The following is a 19,081-nucleotide window of genomic DNA, read 5'->3' on the forward strand; positions in this document are numbered from 1 at the left end:
TGGGTGAAATTGACAAATCTAGAGGCCAGCAGTGCTTCTCTCCATAAAATTGAATGGTCAGAAATGACAATATTTACCAGAAAATTGGTCAATACCAGGCTTGGCCATGGTGGAAGGCAGCTCTTAAAAGTGTGCTTAAATTTTGCTTACAATTTGTAGGAAGAGGACTGAAGTCTTGCAGCACAGGCGCAGCCGTGGGTGCGCTATTATTATTCCACCTTCTTGTGAGGGCAAACACAACTCACAAGTGGCCAGTTACCATTTTAGGTGCTACCCAGTGACTGAAACCACCCCGTCCTTCCTCCTCCTCCTCCTCACTCTAGCACTGCATGAGCTTGACAGTCTAACAACAGGGGGAAAGTCCAAAGTGAAAGATCATTTGTTCACGATTGGCTTGAATTTTCTGTGGTGACTGGAAAGATTCTGCCAGTGGAACTCCCAAGTGGTAGCAGTGTTGGGTTGTCCAGAGAAACCAGTGATTAAGATGAAATGTGCCCACTTTACCCAGGACAGGTGTTTCGTTGATTTTCGTAGGGTATAAATGAAGGAAGAAAAATGTAAAAACTGATCAGATGTTACATTTTTATTGTGATTCAAACTTTAATGATCACTCAAATGCTAACAGCTTTAGAATATTTTATTAACCAGGAACACTATTTGAAATAATCTGAAATGTCCAATTTGTTGTAATCTTGTGGAGGAACATATTAAACATGTTCCGAGTTTTGAAAAATACCCTGAATTTGAAGAAAATCAGCCAGTTGCCTTTTGCTTATATATTTATCTATCTTCTTCCCCACTGCAGATTTATTGACCCTTAGGTGTATCTAAAATCAGAGAAGACACACTCATAGCTAATATGAATGCTACTTTGAAATTTTCATTGGCAAAGATATTTACAAATTTTAAACTTTTCTGAGAGCTAAAATATTGCCCAAATCATTAATATGCTCTTGTAGCAGTCTATTAATTTTTAGCTCAGTAAAAAGTGACTTGAAGTCATTGTCAAATTCTCTGGTGTTTTCCCTCCTCCCTTTTTGTCTCATTTGCATATAAGCTTGAAAAGAGAATTTCTTTGGTAAAAAATGTTTTTTAATAGATTATATATCCTTCACTGAGTAGTCAGAAGGGGCTATTTCCCGAATCAGGTGTAAATGACTCACTTATTTACAGTTGCACGTGAGAAAAAGAGCCGCAAAGTTTCTGCTAAGGGATTTGGGTTATGCCTCTGAGAACAAAGAGGAAGCAGCCATGTTAGCATTACTGAAGGCAAAGCCAGCCTTGCATTTAACTGCATGGTGGTAGAGGGCAGTGTAATTCCCCGGTTGCTCTGTAGACTACCTCAGATCCTTTTGGTTTGTTCTCATTTCACTAACAGAATTCAGAAGGAGCTAGCTGAGATCACCCTTGATCCTCCTCCTAACTGCAGGTAAGAAATAAATTCTGTTGTTTGGATTGTGAGTTGTGGAGAAATATTCGGGGATGAATGATCGCGCATGAACCAACGTTACAGCCCAAGAAGCTGGCTGCATTCGTTTCCTTTTATCTTTTGAAGTGCACCAACTAAAAGTGCACTAACTACATTAACTAAGTAAAAAGGGGAGAAAAGAGACTCTGGCATGTACACATTGTGCGCTTGTGAGTACAGGATTTTGTGCTTTTGAGATTAGTGTGATGGTGCTGATTTTGCTTGTGTCTGGAGAGCATTTTTGTTCACAACCATATTTCAGTGATTTCTAAAATTTTCAGCCTTAAAGAACTGTTTGTGTGCAATCTGAACCGACTTTCCAAATTTAGAAATTGCTGAATGCAGTGTTAGAAAATGTAAATGCAGTAAACAAGAGTATAGCTGGGTTTCTTTCTTTTTTTTTTTTAGTTTATTGAATAACTTGCCTTAAGGGTAAATTTTATGTGCTAAACAATGGGTTTCAGTTGTATTTTGGAGGATGGATTGTTGGAATTATTTACATTCTAAGCAGTTGTCCTAATTACTGGCGAAAATTCTTAGTAAATAGTAAGTAAGTTGTAATTATGGGAAGAATTTCACTGGAACCCAAACAGCTAATGGTTGCTTTTTTTTTTTTTTTTGTCATGTGTTTCATTCTCTGTTACTTTTTAATTTTTGAACAGTGATTATATGGCTTATGAAATAAATCAAATTTAGAGATAAATTTTAAATAATTTGCGTAGAGAAAGTTGCTGGTACAGTTGAAGTCATGGTACAGTTTGGTAGGAAAATTCCTCACTGTTTACTCTATTTCTGTTATAAATTCTGTAGTTGCTTGTGTTGATCAGATCTCTGAAGTCATCTGTAAGCACAAATATAATCATTGACCTTACTGTATATGTTAAATCAGATCTGTTGATAAGGTGATCTGATTCTGCATTTTCCAATGGATTAATAATTTCGCTTATTAAAAGTAGGTATGTCTAACCTTAGAGGATTAACTTATGAGCTGCCTGTCCAATACAGTAGCCACTAGCCACATGTAGCTAGTGATGGCTTTACTTGCGGCTAGTTCAAATAACATGCTAAAGGTGTGATATATGTACTGGATTTTAAAAGCTTAGCAGAGTATAAAATTTTGCTTTTACATGTTGAAGTGATAATATTGTGGCTATGTTTAATAAAGTAAAAGTAAAATTAAAATTGTTTTTACTCTTTTTAGTTTTTAGAGAATGTACAACTAATTATGAATAACTAATGCTACATTTTTGCTGCCTTAAAAATAAGTACATTGAGGTATTTCTGTCCACCCTCCTAAGTGGTCCGTGGAATCTGTGTTCATTTAGGAATGTCAAGTTGTTTGCTCTCTGAAAGAATAACTTAATTTACAACACACATACTTATTTCTTTCAGTATGAGAGATGTAAAGACCAGAGGAAAATCTCTGCTGTTTAAAAATTGTGTGTAAGATCAAACATAAAGGTAGTTGATTTTTTCTGCAAATAGCAAAATGCAGGGGACAGGAATAAATCAGGTGTACAGAGGGTGGTAGATGTGTTGAATGCCCTTGGATCAGAGCTCTAGTAGTGATGAAGACAGTTTGTACATTAAACCCAGCATGTTTCCACAAGGTCACCAAGAATTACTTTAGAGAAAATAGAACCTTTCCATGGTGCAGAGAGCTTTATTTGTCCTGAATTTTTCTTTTGTGTATCAGCCCATGAGATAGCGCTAGGCATTTGGCAGTTAGACCAGTGGGAGCGTGAGGCTTGGCTCCTGCTTGTACACAGCAGTTGTGTCTGTTTTCCTCGCTGGGCTTGGTAACTGTTAGTATTGCAGGTGATGCCTTTCAGTTCTCCATTCCGTACTGCCTGACTTCCTTTGCAGCTGTTTAAGGAATTGGGAAAAAGTGGGCATTATGAAGTGTTTCTTAGCACTTTGAAGTTAGGCTTTCTTCTCTTATATGCCTTACTTGTAGAGACCAAATACTTTATGTTTAATTTTGTGTGGAAGGTCTACTCCTTACTGGGTAGGAACTTTGCAGATTGTTTTAATGCAGGCAATGTTGAATTTTGACAGAGAAGCCTAAATTCGTATTATTATTATTATTATTATTATTATTATTATTATTATTATTATTATTATTTCACCTTTATGTCAGATTCTGAGAACACCACTGTGTTTTCAAAATTCACAGGTATTTAAATGTTTATTGTAAGGCTTAATAGAAATTGTATGCTTTAAATTTACTTTTTATTTAGCCTAGCATATATCTCTGTATCTCAGGGGAAAAAAGTTGAGGGAAATGCAGGGAAATTTGTGGGAAAAAGGCAGATTCCTCAGGCTAGGAAGATTTTTCTTGAATTTCCTCCTTTATTTAGCATTGTTCAGTTAGGTCTAATCACCCGGAGTGATCAGGTATTGATTTAACCGTTGAATTGCATGCCCTTAAGCTTGATGGCAGGTTGGTAGATGCCTTCTTTTTCCTGGTAGTAAGAACGTTGATAAAGGGGTTATGTCTGGTGATTCGATTGTGTTTCCGCTTTGGAATTATGAGATGCTGCTGCAGGGTAGGACTCCCTTCCCAGTTCTCTTAAGAAACCCTCCCAGCCATGGCCAGAGGCGTCTTCTAGGTGACTTCAGACCAAGCAGGTTGCGCATGAAGATTAGCCCGCTGATGCATGATGCACTGTGTACTTTATTTACTCACGGCTTCCATTTACAGCTTTGCCATCCAGGCTTCAGAGTAGGCTGTAAATAATCATTGACAGTAATCTTACTTTTTGCATGTAAACCAGTACAGAAGGACTTGGATTGCTGTAAGACTTAAGATATTTCTGTTCCCAGAGGAGTACCTGAAAGAGTACCCCTGCAAAGTCATGGTTTTCTTAGTATCTGTTCATGTGCCGTTCAGATAATGTCAGGAAGTAGGTGGGAAGAATAAGGACTTTTGAAAAGTTACATGCTGTAAATTGTGTTCTCTTCACTCAACTGTTTGGTACTCTATACCATATTCTCATCTAGAATGTGACTGTGTAACAGCAGATGTACTGTGTTTGCTTAAAAAAAATTAGATTTACTGGATGTTCAGATTTAGAATGACATTATTATTATTATTATTATTATTATTATTATCATCATCATTATTATTACTACTACTACAATAACAATAACAACATCTACAACTACAACTATAATAACCAGGCCCAGGTTTAGAGAATAGAGTATGATAATTTTCTTTCTTCCCATGTCTTTCAACAGGAAAATATGTTCAGACATTTTTCTAGAGGTTTAGAATCTAGAGTATAAATTGTATTACACTTTTAATATTTTTCGTTTGCCTCTTAATCAGTGGTTTTATGTTGGGGCAGTGCCTAAACCTCACCCCCTACCCCCCAAGAACAGTTGCCAGTGCCTAGAGATAGCATTGTCCTTGAGAATTGAGGAAGAAGGCTACTAGATTGAGAGGGTAGATGCTGGACGGAGGTGCTGCTATTACAGCCCCTGTAAAGACACAAGACAGCCCCCTTCCCGCCACCCCAGGGATGATCAGAACAAAAGCATTAGTGACTAGTAACGCTGGGAGGGACATTGTACATACCTCTTCCTGCACTCAGCTCCTAAGTCAGGGGACAGTTTGCTTTTGACTGTTTTCACTTATGATTCTTTCCTAACTGATGCCCCCATCTCTTGCTAGTCCTGTATTAGTGTGTGTCTTATATTACAATTATTACAATGTATGATGAAGCCACAGGGATTGATACCGTGAGTGCCTGTTAAATCACAGCTTTGGAGCTCAGAAATGCTTTCAGTAGTGTTTCTTTTAGGTCTCATAGCTGTTGATAGTACTATTGGCATGGTTTGGCTTTAGGCTGGTTTATCTATGGTGCTCTAAGGAATAGTAAGGAACGTAAGGGAGAAGTATGCAGGACCAGAGATAGTGGTCAGTGGTAGAGTGCTTGCTTAGCATGTGTGAGGTTCTCATATACCATTGAGGAATCACCAAGGTTCAGTTTTACACTAACTGAAGTGTACACAAGCAAGAAAGCCATTTGCTTTCATTTGCTTTTTGTTTTCATTATTAAAATACTAGTCTGCTTGATTGGCATCCCATTGCTGCAGTTTCATACTTCTTTAGGTTAGCCATTGGGTCCCGTTAGGTTTCACGGTACGTGAATTGCCAGGTTTTGCAAATGAAGTAGGATGTGATTACTATGTTTTATGTTTACTTGAGACAGCACTCCATAATCACAATATGAATATTTCTACACTAAAGACTTGTGCTTATTCGTACTAAGTGGGATGAGTAGAAAGAATAAGTAATTTAAGACCAGCTCATAATTAGGCTTTGCTACCAAGTTATTTTGTGCCAACCTTACCAGAATCTGAGCTTTCCGAGGGCTTGGAACACAGCATGTGCATAAGTAAGTGCTGCCCAGGGTGGCTTCAGCTCTTCACTGTGGTGATCATAGCTACATTGCCTCGTAGTGGGTTCCACTCTCTCAGTTGCTAGTTTTGGATTACTGGTGTTTTGTTGTTGATTCATATCTTGTATGTTTACTAGAAAAAAATGGATTTAGAGTTCTTTACTCTTAGAGTGTAACTATTTATTAGGGTATTTTAAAGGTCTTTATACTGGATTATTTTCTCACTTTGCTTTAAAAATACTGTTAATTTTTCTGTTCATTCTAGATATATATAAAATTACATAGAAAATATGTCCTTTAATACATACAAGGTATATTATTTTCAAATATTTATTGTCTTGAAGCAATTTACTGCAATTAGACTGTAGAGAGAAACACCAAATCCTGATAGCTGTGGTGCCATTACAGAGAAGCTTAGATGAGTTGCTGGCTCAGCATAGAAAGTGCATTTCTCACTCAGAAGTGGCCCAGGGACACTTCGCTGTTGCTCTTCTCATGCAAACTGAGATCCATGCTTCCATCCTGTGGCTCTGCCACTTGGAACATGTGTCTGCTCAAGAGACTTGAAGGAGTCATGTGCTAGATTTAAGTGCTTCGGTCTGGAAATAAGAAAAAATTGGTTTCACAGCTGTGCCTAGCAAACTGTAAGGTGACTGTGTAAGTGTGAGAGAGAGTTCATGGGAATTCCATGAGAGACCAATTTCTCTGCCACAAAAACATGACTGCCTAGGATAGATGACCGTCATTCTTTCTAAGAGTAATAAGTAGTTGAGTAGCAGCCTGGCACTGAAGGATGCCTAGCAGTTCAATAACTTCTTAATACAGTGTTTTGTTTAAATCCTAAGTGGATAACTAACTTCTTTTGGTTTAAATTTGAAAAGTAAATCTAAGAGTTGTTGAGAAATCTAAAAGATGTAATATGGTGTATGTGAAAGAGTCAGTCAGGCATACATCTTAGCTAACTTCCGATTTGAAAGTAAGCTTTATCTCTTTCAAACAATATTGTTTGAAAACCTGATGAAAAGTATTCAGTTTGTGGGTTTTGGGGTATTTATTGTAAGTGTATTCCTTTGTCTTCTCTGAAAGTATCCAAAATGTTGATACTGCATGGTTTTAGAATTTGGCCCAAAGTGAGGTTCAAGCGGTTAAGTTGGAGGAGGTGGGCGGCTTCTTTCTCTAGCTTAGTGGTGCTGGCCTTTCTTTTTAGGGAGTGAGTATCATTCTGAAGGATTTTGTTCATAGGAAGCATTCCCAAGGCTACCAGCTCTTTGTTCTTCTCCCCTTGTAAGGACAGAGGTAAAGGGTTGAATGTGTTCATAGTGGGAAATAAACTTCTGCTTTCTGCTTATGGCTTTCCTGTGCACAAATGACAGGTCTACACATTGTTCTCTGGGTTACTATATGAGCAGTCCGTTTTTATGGGTTTGAATTTGATAAAAGTCTTTGCGCAGTTAGGAATTTCTGTGCTGCGTTGGAGAAAACTGTCAGCACCAAATTTTAGGAGAAGCTTAAAGCTGATAGCACATACATGTATCTTCTAATACTGCTGCCAGATCCACATTTGCAGATGTTGGCTTTGTATTAGATTCCTCATAATTGTGTTTTGTTTTCAGTAGTACCACAGTTTATGTAAAAATTATTTCTTTTAAACATGATTGTGTACAAAAATTGCTCTCAGAAATTATTGAAGTTTTTTCATTCTAATATGTCACTAGGAGCTGGTCTGTCCTGCCTGCCTGCCTGCCTGCCTGCCTGCCTTCCTTCCTTTCTTCCTTCCTTCCTTCATTCCTTCCTTCCTTCCTTCCTGCCTTCCTTTCTTTCTTAAGCAAAATTGATATAATGTTCTTAGAGCGAGAGGCCAACTTTATAAACTTACCACTCAGATTTGTACCTTACATTGTGTTTCGATGCTGACTTAGAATTGCTTTGAGGTCGCATCTCTTAATGGTGTAGCAGTTTATAGGGATCTATACGTAAACAGTTTGAGCTTACATAGGACACCTGTGATGTCAGTTGTGATTAAAATAGCATCACTAATAATGGTTCAACTTGATGGGTTTGTGGTAAAAGTTTCTAAACTTAAGATCTGGTCCTCTGTGTGGCGTTTACTGTGTACAGTTGTTTTACGTTTACAGCTTTTTGTAACAAAACTTTGGAAAAGATTGGAAGGGAGCCCAGTAGCAATGCTCACTCACTGTCAGAGGTTACAGCCTGTTTGGAGAGATTTTGACCAGCTGTATGTCATTCACAAGAGGTTTTTCTCTTTTGCTCCTTCAGTGTCCAAGAGCAAATATACTTTGTCGTTCTGTTTAACATCCAGGTTGTCTGGGGAAAAATAAAGACATATCTAGTCTGAAATTGCTTTTGGGAGTGTAACTGCGTATCTTCTGGGTTGAATGAAAGACCTACGGAAACATGAATTTTTGCTACCTCTTCGTTTTACTTTCCATTATTCACAAATCATCATGATGGTCTTCCCTTTACATCCGTGTCCCAGTTTTTTTTAAGTACCATTATTTCCCTTCTTGAAGATATTATTTCTAGATAGTTTTGCTATATAAAATTAAAAAGGTTTCTGACAAATGTATCTTTTTTTCCCCCACATTAGTTTTTAAGTTGAGAATCTAGAGTCCCCAAGAAAGTGAATTTCATAAGTGTGTGGCCGTGTGTTTTTAGGCTTTTAATGCTTCCCGTAGTTTTCTAAACTTAAGAAGTAGTGGCAGTAAAATGTAGAAGCATTGGCTTAATGATTTTATCCTTGCTGCATACTAGAGCATTGGACTAATCCTTGGATTTGGGATATATATATATTTTTTTTTCTCTCATAAACACACACACACACACACACACACACACACACACACGCGCTCCAACTGTTACCTGTTACCACAGTGAGGTAAAATAATCTCCCATTTGAACTGCAAACGCAGTTTGAGGCAAGTATGTGACTTATGAAATAGGCTTTCTTCATTTTATTTGTATGATGTCTGAAAAAATTTAAAAGTCGTTTTTGTTAAATTTGCTTATGTTTGCTATTAGCATTTCTGTTAAAGGGCTTTGTTTAAATTGTATTCATTTTGTTTTTTGCTTTTAACCCTGAAATATGTTGTAAGTGAATTGTTCCTCGATAGAGCACATTTTAAGTTTTTAAAAATACCGTTATGGAAACTATCACAGGTGCAGAAGGAAACAGAGCAGCATAACAAACACTTCATGCAGCCTTCGTCTGGGTGCAGTAGTCACCGATCTCTGGCCCCTTTTGTTGCATCTCCACAGTCCATCCCTGTAACTCTCCTTGTCACTCAGCAGATTTTAGCATTGCTTCCTCTCGCCCCCTTTAGAGTAGATATTGTAGGACTCTTTTTCAAAAGATATAGACTACTTTTAACTTAACTACAAGGTAATAGTAATAGTCATTATTCAAAATTACAAATGTGCTGTGAATGACTTTGCTGCTTCTAGACTTAACTTAGGCCAGAATCCATATAAAGCAGGTGAATCAAGATTGGTTAATGTGACTTTAATGCAGGGTTCTTCTCCCTTGGTCTGGGAATTCTTTCATTGGGGTTCATTTTCAGATATCTTGGATATAAGATATTTGTATTACAATTCATAGCAGTTAAGAAGTAGCAGATGAATAGTTTTATGGTTAGGGTCATCACAACATGAGAAACTATATTTATTAAAGGGTTTCAGTGTTAGGAAGGTTGAGAACCACAGCTTTCCTGTCTTTTGAGCTCAAGATTTCTCCATTTTATTTCATTTTTGCATCTTTCTTATTAGAGAAACTGAGCTGAATTTGCTGTGGTATGTATTTTGCTTATTAGTTTCCTACTAAGTAATTTAAGATCTTTTATTTCCTTGGTGTGTCATTAAATTTGGGAGTTAGGGCAAGAGGCTTGATCAGAGACAAACTGAATTCATACTCTACCCTTTTCTTTTCTTTTTTCCCATTGTGCTGGTTAGTTATGTCAACCTGACAAAAGCTAGAGCTATCTGAAAGGAGGGAACCTAAATTGAGAAAATGCCTCCATAAGATCTGGTTGAAGGGACATTTTCTTTTCTTTTTTTTTTTTCTTTTTTTTTTTCGGGGCTGGGGACCGAACCCCGGACCTTGCGCTTCCTAGGCAAGCACTCTACCACTGAGCCAAATCCCCAACCCCGAAGGGACATTTTCTATGTTATGTTAGTGATTGATGGGGGACAGCCCAGTGGTCCTGTGTTTTATAAGCAGGCTGAGCAAACTTTGTGAAACAAGACAGTAAGCAGCACTCCCCATGGCCACATCAGCTCCTGCTCTAGGCTCTTTCCTTGTGCAAGGTCCTGTCCAGACTGTCTTCAGTGATGAACAGCAGTAATTTAGTAAAAGATAATTTAAAAAATGTTCTGTAGTGTCTGTTTATGTGCAGACATTTGTGTGTGTATGTACATATGTACCTGTGTGTTGTTACCTGCAAAAGCCAGGAGAAGGTTTCTGGTCCTTTGGAGCTGTTAACTGCCCCATGAGGGTGCTGGGAACCAAATTCAGGTCCTCTGTAAGAGCAGCAAATGTTCTTACTTGCTGAGTCATCTCTGCTTTATTTACTTAATTATTTTTATGACATTATTTTAAAATTTTTCATAGATATATTTTGGTCATATTGCCCTCTCCTCGCTAAACATAATGGTTAGGTCTTTTTTTGCTGAAGAAACCACTTAAAACCATTGAAAATGGAGAAATCCAGCTAGTATCCAGCTAGAAGCTTCCCCTCTACTGACTTGCATTCATGGTATTGGAAGGTATTGTATGGAGGAGAAAAGTAATCAGTCACATCCAGCCATGAACCTTGTGACCTACAACAGTGACCTACTTTATTTTTGAGACAGGATCTATCACTGAACCTGGAACTTGTTTGAGTAGAGCAGGTAGCCATTGAGCCACTATGAGCCTAATGTTTAACCACTCTTTCTCTCTGGGGTTATTGTTGAAACCACCATACCTGTCTTATGTGAGCACTGGAGATTTGAACTCTGTCTCTAGGCTTGAGGAGGAAGCCTTTGTGAGCCATCTCCTAAGACCTGTTACTTTTGAATAAGCATACTTCAGGCTAAGTCACTGGGCCTTAGGAAAAATTAGAAATAAAGGTATTTTGAAAAGTTAACAAAAGCTATTCCTTTAAACATGATGTCCTGGCCACTTGTTATTGTGGAGAAATTAAGTCTTAGCAGTAGAACAATAGAAATATCTTCATATCTTTGTTGAAAATGGGTTCTTTGTTGTAAAAGTTGGGTTGTTTCTCTTTTTAGTTTTTATTTCATGGGTATGGGTGCTTTGCTGTCATGTGTGTCTGCACCATGTTCATTCCTGGTGTTTGTAGAGGTTGACATTGGGGGTCTTCCTTTATTATTCTCTAGTGAGACAGTGTCTCTAGCTGAACCTACTATGGCTCGCCTACCTACCTACTTACCCTTGGGAATCCTTTGTATCTTTTTTTGAAATGATAGGACTATGATAAGCTACCAAAGCCTCTTGTCTTTCTCTGTTTGGGTCCTTGGGCCCAAACTCTTAGTCTCGTGCTTGAGTGCTGTGTTCTCTGAGCCATCTCCTCAGGCCCAATTTTATTCTGTAAGTGTTTGTTATGAAAAATACTTTTCGGGGCTGGGGATTTAGCTCAGTGGTAGAGCGCTTACCTAGGAAGCACAAGGCCCTGGGTTCGGTCCCCAGCTCCGGGGGGGGGGGAAAAAAACATAAGAAAAAAAATACTTTTCTTCTCTCAAAATTTCACTTTTTCACTCTTTCATCATGAAATCTTGTAGTTCATTTGAGGGTTGCAGGGTTATTATGTGCTGCTGTGCATGGGTGTGCTCACACAAACACGCACGCTGCTGCTGCTACCACCACCAATCACAATGCCACTGTGAATCCCTTTGGGTTATTTTGTTTGTTTGTTTTCGTTTTTCTTACTAGTGAGTTTTATTTACAGGCAAACCTCTGTTAATAGGATTTTCACCTGTTATTTGAAATATGCCTTTCTAATCTCTTCTATTAGCTTTGAATTCTAAGAAAAACCTGTTTTTAATGCCTGTTAGTCTCTTGTTTTTCATACCTTTATCACCTGAGGACCAAGTATTCAAATATATGAACCTATGGGGCCATTTTCTTTGAAATCACTACAAATATCGTGAATGTGTGCATGGGGTGTTTATGTGAGGTTGGGGGGTGGGGCATGAACGGTAATTCATTAGTTTAACACAATCTGAGGAGTATGTTTTACAGTATAGATATTTTAAAATTTGTACATTCATGATGTAACACTGTGTGTGTATGGGTGTGTGTGTGTGTGTGTGTGTGTGTGTGTGTGTGTGTGTGTGTGTGTGAGATGGTGGTGTTACATGTGCCCATGTGGAATCAGTTGTTTGCGTCCACCTTTATGTGGGTTCTGGGGATTGAACTCATGCTGCCAGTCTTACAAAGCACATGCTTGCCCTGGCAAGCCATTGCACCAGCCCTTTCAAATGATTTGAAATAAAATCAGCCTGTGAGTGGCTGTGTTCTGGCAGTATGTTTCTGTGTGAGTTGCTTATAAAATTGGAGTGTTTGTATTAGAAGTCAATGTTGCAGATACAGGATCTCAGAACAGATTGGCTCACAGGACTCACAGCTCAGGGTCTGTTTGGTCATCAGTGTCTCGTTACCTTCAAATTGTACTGACTTCTTCCTTCAGTTAACCGCAGTTTTAAACACCCCCTTTTATGTTCATAAACTAACTGGTAATCCTTTCAGCTTTCTCTTTCGGGTTGTGTTACCTTTTCCTATAATGTGACTTTCCATCCTAGGCTTTTTTTTTTTTTTTTCAGAAGTGTTTTCTTAGTGTATAATTAGTATTGATCTATTTAGTATTATTGATCGTTGAAGCTAGATTTTATCACCGTTATGTGTACATTGGAAAAAACCCAGTGTGTATCTGACTTGGTGCAGCCAATTACTCACTAGCAAACTTTAAATATTTTTATTTTAGAAAATGTTTTTATTTATCTGGCTCTGTGTACCTGGCCTGTCCTCCCTTTGTTTACATTGAGTACATCTATGGGTCACTTGCCCTGTGCTCTGCTCCAGTCCAGCTCCTCCCTAGAGAAATCACTTTCTTAGTTTGGTGTATATGTGTAGGTGTCATACCTACATGTATGTCTGTGTACCATATGTGTGTCTAGTGCCTTTGGAGAATAGAAGAGGGCATCAGATCCCCTGGCACTGGAGTTACAGATGGTTGTGAGCTACCATGTGGGTTCTAGGAATTGAACATAGGTCTTCTGGAAGAGAAGCAGGCTCTCTAAACTGCTGAGCCATCTCCAGCATGTTTTAATTTTTCAAAAGCATACTTTATACTGACAATGAAGTTTACATATTGTATAACATTGTAACAGAATGACTTGATAAGTTTTAAGCAGAAGAAAAAGATTTCATATTATAGTGCCTATCCTACCAAAACAGTTTTTAAATCATGTTTTCTAAATGGGTCAGTGTGGCAGATGTGTTCCATGATAGGTTGTGTCTAAGTCCTTTGTTGTTAGCAGTCAGTGAAGGTAAAAAGGCAGCCACACGCTCATCATCACCGCCTCAAAGGACTAACATGTGGGATTCATTCATTAGGAACTCAAAAAAAAAATGGTTTTTTTCTCCCTCAGAAAGTTGAGTTTACATATCTATAAGAAAAGAACTTATGGAATGAAAACTTAAAAAAAGTTGCATAGCCTCTTTCATGACTCCATGCTCTCCTGCCTATGGCCATCTTTCCTCAGTACCCTCCCTTGGTCTTCTTTCCAAGTTTTAGATAACATCGACACTTATGCCTGCTTTCATCTGTGCATGTATGCATTGTAGACTAGGGCTACACATATGAGAGAGAAGATGGACACATATTTTCATTCTTAGCTTTGATCCAGTCTCTTAAGTATACTTTCCAAGTCTGTCCTTTTTTTCCTGAAAATTTTATTTCCTTTTTCTTTTCCAGATGAATAATATTTTACTGAGTCTGTGCCACTTTTTCATTATTCAGTTATTTGTTGATGGACATTCAAGCTGGTCCATTCTTTACTGTTGTAAATAGGGCAGGGACAAACATGGTGTGCAGATGCCTGGGTGGCAGGGCATGGAGCCTTGCTGGCATTTGTCTAAGAGTGGCACAGCTGTATTGTACAGTAGTTTCATTTCTGATTTTAAAGGAATCTTCCAACTAATTTCCATAATGAAAGTTAATTAATACTCCTGTAAGTAGTGAGTTAAAGGTTGCTTTTCCCCCATATACTCACAACATGTGTTGTCAGATATCTTGTCCATTCTGTTTGCGGTGAGGTGTTGTCTTGAAAATAGTTTTAAAATGCATTTTTTTTGATGACTAAAAATGATGAATTTTAAACAAACTGTTTATGGTTGATTTGCTGTTTTGTTTTCTTGGTGATTTTAATTTTGGAGTTATTTTTAAATTTTGGGTATTACCTCTATCTGAAATATAGCTGATAAAGATTTTCCCTACTCTGGCTTGCTAGTGTGCATTCTTCTGGGATCTCTTTGCCTTGCTGTTCAGAACTTTAATTTTATAGAATCCTGTCCGTTGCCTCATTCCTGTGCCATTATACTTCCGCTTGGAAAGTTCTTGCTTGCCTCCCAAAATCACAGTAGTTTTTCTCTGGTAGTTTCGGGATTTTAAGTCAGGTCTCAGATCTGATTCTCCTTCATTTTTGTGTAAGGTGAATGATATGGGTTTCTTTCATTCCCTGAACATGGATATCCAGTTTTGTTGGACACAGTTTTTAAATAGGCTGTGTTTTTTTACAATGTAGTTTTTGTTACTTTACTCAAAGACTAGGTGACAATAGCTTTGTCTGTTTATTGCCAAACCCTCGTATTTTGCTCCAACCATCTGTTTGATTTTACGCCAATACCAGGATATCTTTATCACCAGAGCTTATTGTAGTATAGCTTGAGGTCAGATATCATGTTACTCCAGCTGGACTATTACTCCCAGGACTGATTTGGATGATGGCGGTTGTTTTGTTTTGTTTTGTTTTGTTTTGTTTTGTTTTGTTTTGTTTTGTGGTTCCATATACATTCTTGAATTGAGTTTGCTAGACCCATCAAGTATGCCATCAGAATGTAGATTATATATTGCAGTAAAGCTAACTTCACAATATTAATTCTGCTAGTTTAGGAGAATGAGAAGGTTTTCGTCATCGAGTGTCATCTTTGATTTTCTTTTTCAGTGTCTTGAGATTTTCATTGTAGAGAACTTTCACTTTGGCTAGGTATATTCTCGGCTTCATTTAGGTTTTTTTCTCTTTTACTTTTTTTTTGAGTTAATGTGCATGAAATTTCTTTTTTTCTTTCTCTGAGGGGTCATTGCTATCTAGGCAACTCTTTTAAATGTTTGTATCTTTTAGTCTTTTTAGTCTTTTAAGTGTAAGATCACATCTGCAAGTGGGAATAGTTTGACTTTCCTATTTTAAAAATTTTTGTGTCTTTCTAGCTCAGACTTAGAGTACTGTATTAAATAAGAGCGGGTATAGAAGCAGTCTTCTGAGTTTGTTTTTGTTTAGTGTGATGTTGGCTGTAGGTTTGTATGTAGTCTTTATTATTTTGATCTATGTTTCATTAGTTCCTAGTGTCACCAGTACTTATGTTATGAAACAGTGTGTTCTTAAACTTTGTCAAAAGCTGTTTCAGTATTGAGAATGATTATGTAGTTTCTGTTAAGTTGGTTTATATAGTGTATAACATTTATGTGTTAATTTTGTTAATTTATTCAACTAATCATTAATTCAGTTGCTGTGGGGTGAGAACAGTGAAGCTGGCATATGAATGTGGTTTGTGTTGCAGCCATTGCTTGTCCCTGAGGTTGAGGTGACTGTTAGAAAGGGACATACATTTGAAATAGCTTGCCATAGTTTGATGAATGAAATAGTATAGCAGAATCAGCATCTGTGACTTTGAGAATGACAAACATACATTTCACCTCACCTTTATCTCTTATATTGTCTTAATGAATTTGTGTTTTTCATACCATAGAGACATTTGGGTATGGATCTCTGGTTTATAGCTATTGTCAGAACTGTGGAAGAATTTTTTATGGCTGTGAAATTATACATCTTTATTCTATCATTCCAAGATCTTCTTTTATAATTTTAAAAGGGTATAAGGTATCAATATTGTAATATGTTTTTGTGACTGTGAAGTTATTTGTTTTAGTTAAGGAAGTAATAAAAATGCTTATAAAATGGTTTTATCTTTCAAACAACAATACCAAACCAGGTTTACTCCTAGAATTAGTTAACTTCAGTAAGAAGTCATGCATTGTTGTAGAACAGGCAGAGGTCAAGATCTCTCTCTCTCTCTCTCTCTCTCTCTCTCTCTCGCGCACACACACACACACACACACACACACACACACACACACACACACACACGTACGTGAGTATATAATTACAGATGAGCCAAGAGACCTGACCTACACACCAGTGGGTGGCTTAGGGCTGTTGTGGGAGGCTAATGCAGCTGGCGCAGAGACAACAAAAGCTAGAATTAAGATTCTTGTAGGAAAAGTTTCTCTCAGACGACTCCCTTATTCAATTTAAAGGCATAAAGTTGACTTATATAAACATGACTACACTTTTCCAGCTAGGATACAGTCTCTCCTTAGGGATTTGACCTTCTGATTTTTGTCTTTTTAAATTCTATGAAGGCTGCTTCTTAGTCCAAGGTGGTAAGATAAATGAGATTTTACTTAAAATTAAATTCAGATCAACAGTGAATTATTAAACACACACACACACACACACACACACGAGAGAGAGAGAGAGAGAGAGAGAGAGAGAGACAGAGAGAGAGAGAGAGAGAGAGAGAGAGAGAGAGAGAGATGGAGGGGTGGGAAGAAGGAGGGAAGGAGGGAGGGGCTGACCAACTATGTGTGAGTGAGCGAGTGTGCATGCGCCCAGGTATATATGAAGGCATAGGGCCTAGTTATATATGAACTAAATATTCTTGGATAGTTAAGGTTTTCTCTGTCTTTATGGTCTGTTTATTATGTATGATGCTTAGTAATGGTTACATACATTTTCCCACTTCTGTGGTGTTTCTTGCAGTATGTTGTATTTCCTCTTTGGTTTTATTTGGGTTTTCTCTTCTTGCTTAGTCTAGCTAACATATTTTTCCAGTTGTGTTTAATTTTTGAGAAGACTTTTTTGTTTAATCTTTTTTTAGTGTTCTATTTCATCTCTGATCTTGTTATATCTCTCCTTGTATTCTTTTTGAATTTAGTTTATTCTTGCTTTTGTTGCCTGAATTGTATCTTTGGGTTGCTTTTACTGCGCCCCACTCCTTTCTCTTAACTTGGGTATATATTGCTGCAAACAATACTGCTTACTATGTTTTTACGTACTATTTTTATCTTTATCTTGTTACTAAGATTTAAAAAAAAATTTCCCAGGGTCCCATTATTCATTAAATACCATTTTTAGTTCTCTGTATATCTTCTAAAGATTTGTTTATTTCTATTTCTTTTCAGTGATGGTAAAGTGTGTGTGTGTGTGTGTGTGTGTGTGTGTGTGCGCACGTGTGCACATGTCATGGCTTCAGTTAAATCTGAATAATACCTGTCCCATTTATCAGACTAGACTGAAAATATAAATTGTATTAGTTATTTGTCTTATTGTTGTGACTTAATATCTGAGAAGAAGCAACTTAGGGAATGAAAGAAAGATATAGGTTCATTTTTGGCTCACAGTTTGAGATTATAGTCCATTATGGTGGGGAAACCATGACAACAGAATCTTGAGGCCCCTAGTCACATTGTACCAGTAGTCAGGAAATAGAATGATGAATTCTCATGCTCAGCTTGCTATCTCCTTCTTTTTAAAGGTTTCTTTTTTTTTTTTTTTTTTTTCGGAGCTGGGGACCAAACCCAGGGCCTTGCGCTTGCTAGGCAAGTGCTCTACCACTGAGCTAAATCCCCAACCCCTCGCTATCTCCTTCTTAATCAGTCTAGGTCCCCAGCCTGAAGGATGGTGTCACATGTCATGTGGGGTGTACAGTTAAATTGGTGTTGCTACCTCCATGAATCTAGTCTAGATAATTCTTCCCAGAAGATTGACTCTTGGGTAATTCCAGATCCTGTCAAGTTCATAACCAATATTAGTCATCACAAGCATTTATAATATCAAAATACAAGTTCATTTTTGACATTTATGTTTGTATGTGTGTGTGATTTGAGTACATATGTGCATATGGGGGATGAAGACAGTTTTGGTAACTGGTAACTAAGAAACACTTTCCAACTTATTATGAGATGGGTCCAACTGGCCTGGGATTTAACAGTTGGTTGGCTAGGGAGTCTCATCTGTCTCCCCATTCCTCGGGATTGCAAGTGTGTGACATAATATCCCAATTTTACTTGGTTTCTTGGGACTGAACTCAAGTCCAAAAGCTTGGAGATAAGCTCTTTATATCCTGAGCTACCTCCTAGCCCCTGCAGATCCACTCAAGAGTAATAATCAGTGAAGAGTGAAAATATGTGTTAGACTGAAAGCATGTGGTTATCCTGTAAAATGTTCTGTAAGCTATGAGAATGTGTATTTTGTAGCACTTTGAAGTACTTTTGGATTCTCTTTAATACTATTTAACTGTTTGCTGAGTTTCTTTTGTTATGAGGGTCTGTGTGTTTTGTCAAGGATGCGTGTTTAGTGAGGTCCTCTCTTTAGATCTTGCATATTTTGCTTGATGTAATTTGGTGCTCTTAATACCATATGTGTATATGTATTTAAAAGTATTTTCTTCTTTTACACTGATTCCTTTATAATGGATACTGTGTGTGTCCCCTTCCTTGGAGTAAGGCCTTGCTTCATAGCCCCTGTGAACTTTGATCTTCTTTTCTTGCCCACCCTCCTAAGGGCTGCAATTACAGTTGTGCACAACTACAGCTCACTATTAGCGTTTTGACATCTGTTTTAAAAATTTTACATCATAATATATATATCTTATATATATATATATATATAGTATAACTAGTAGTACCTCTTGCTTTTCGCCTTTTTGTTATGCTATATCATTTTTTTCATTCTTTTTCAGTTTGTGTATGTCTTTGTGGTAAGTGACTTTCTTATAGATGGTCTATCTTTTATTTTTAGCTATTGAGCCTTCTGACTGAGACATTGTATCTGTTTATATTCAGGGTTGTTA

At 37.5% G+C, this 19,081-nt stretch overlaps 1 protein-coding gene across 2 annotated transcripts in view; it reads left to right on the plus strand.

The window, feature by feature from the left end:
- Positions 1-19,081, plus strand: part of Ube2e3 (ubiquitin-conjugating enzyme E2E 3) — a 55,875-nt gene that overhangs the window by 2,057 nt on the left and 34,737 nt on the right. For both annotated transcript variants that reach the window (NM_001047857.4, XM_087650826.1), the window contains exon 3: positions 1,379-1,429. In NM_001047857.4, coding sequence (NP_001041322.2) covers positions 1,379-1,429 — 51 coding nt within the window. The remainder of the gene's footprint in view (positions 1-1,378; positions 1,430-19,081) is intronic.

Source organism: Rattus norvegicus, chromosome 3, assembly GCF_021556685.1.
Source record: "Rattus norvegicus strain SHRSP/BbbUtx chromosome 3, alternate assembly SHRSP_T2T, whole genome shotgun sequence".
In the NCBI taxonomy this organism is placed as follows: Eukaryota; Metazoa; Chordata; class Mammalia; order Rodentia; family Muridae; genus Rattus; species Rattus norvegicus.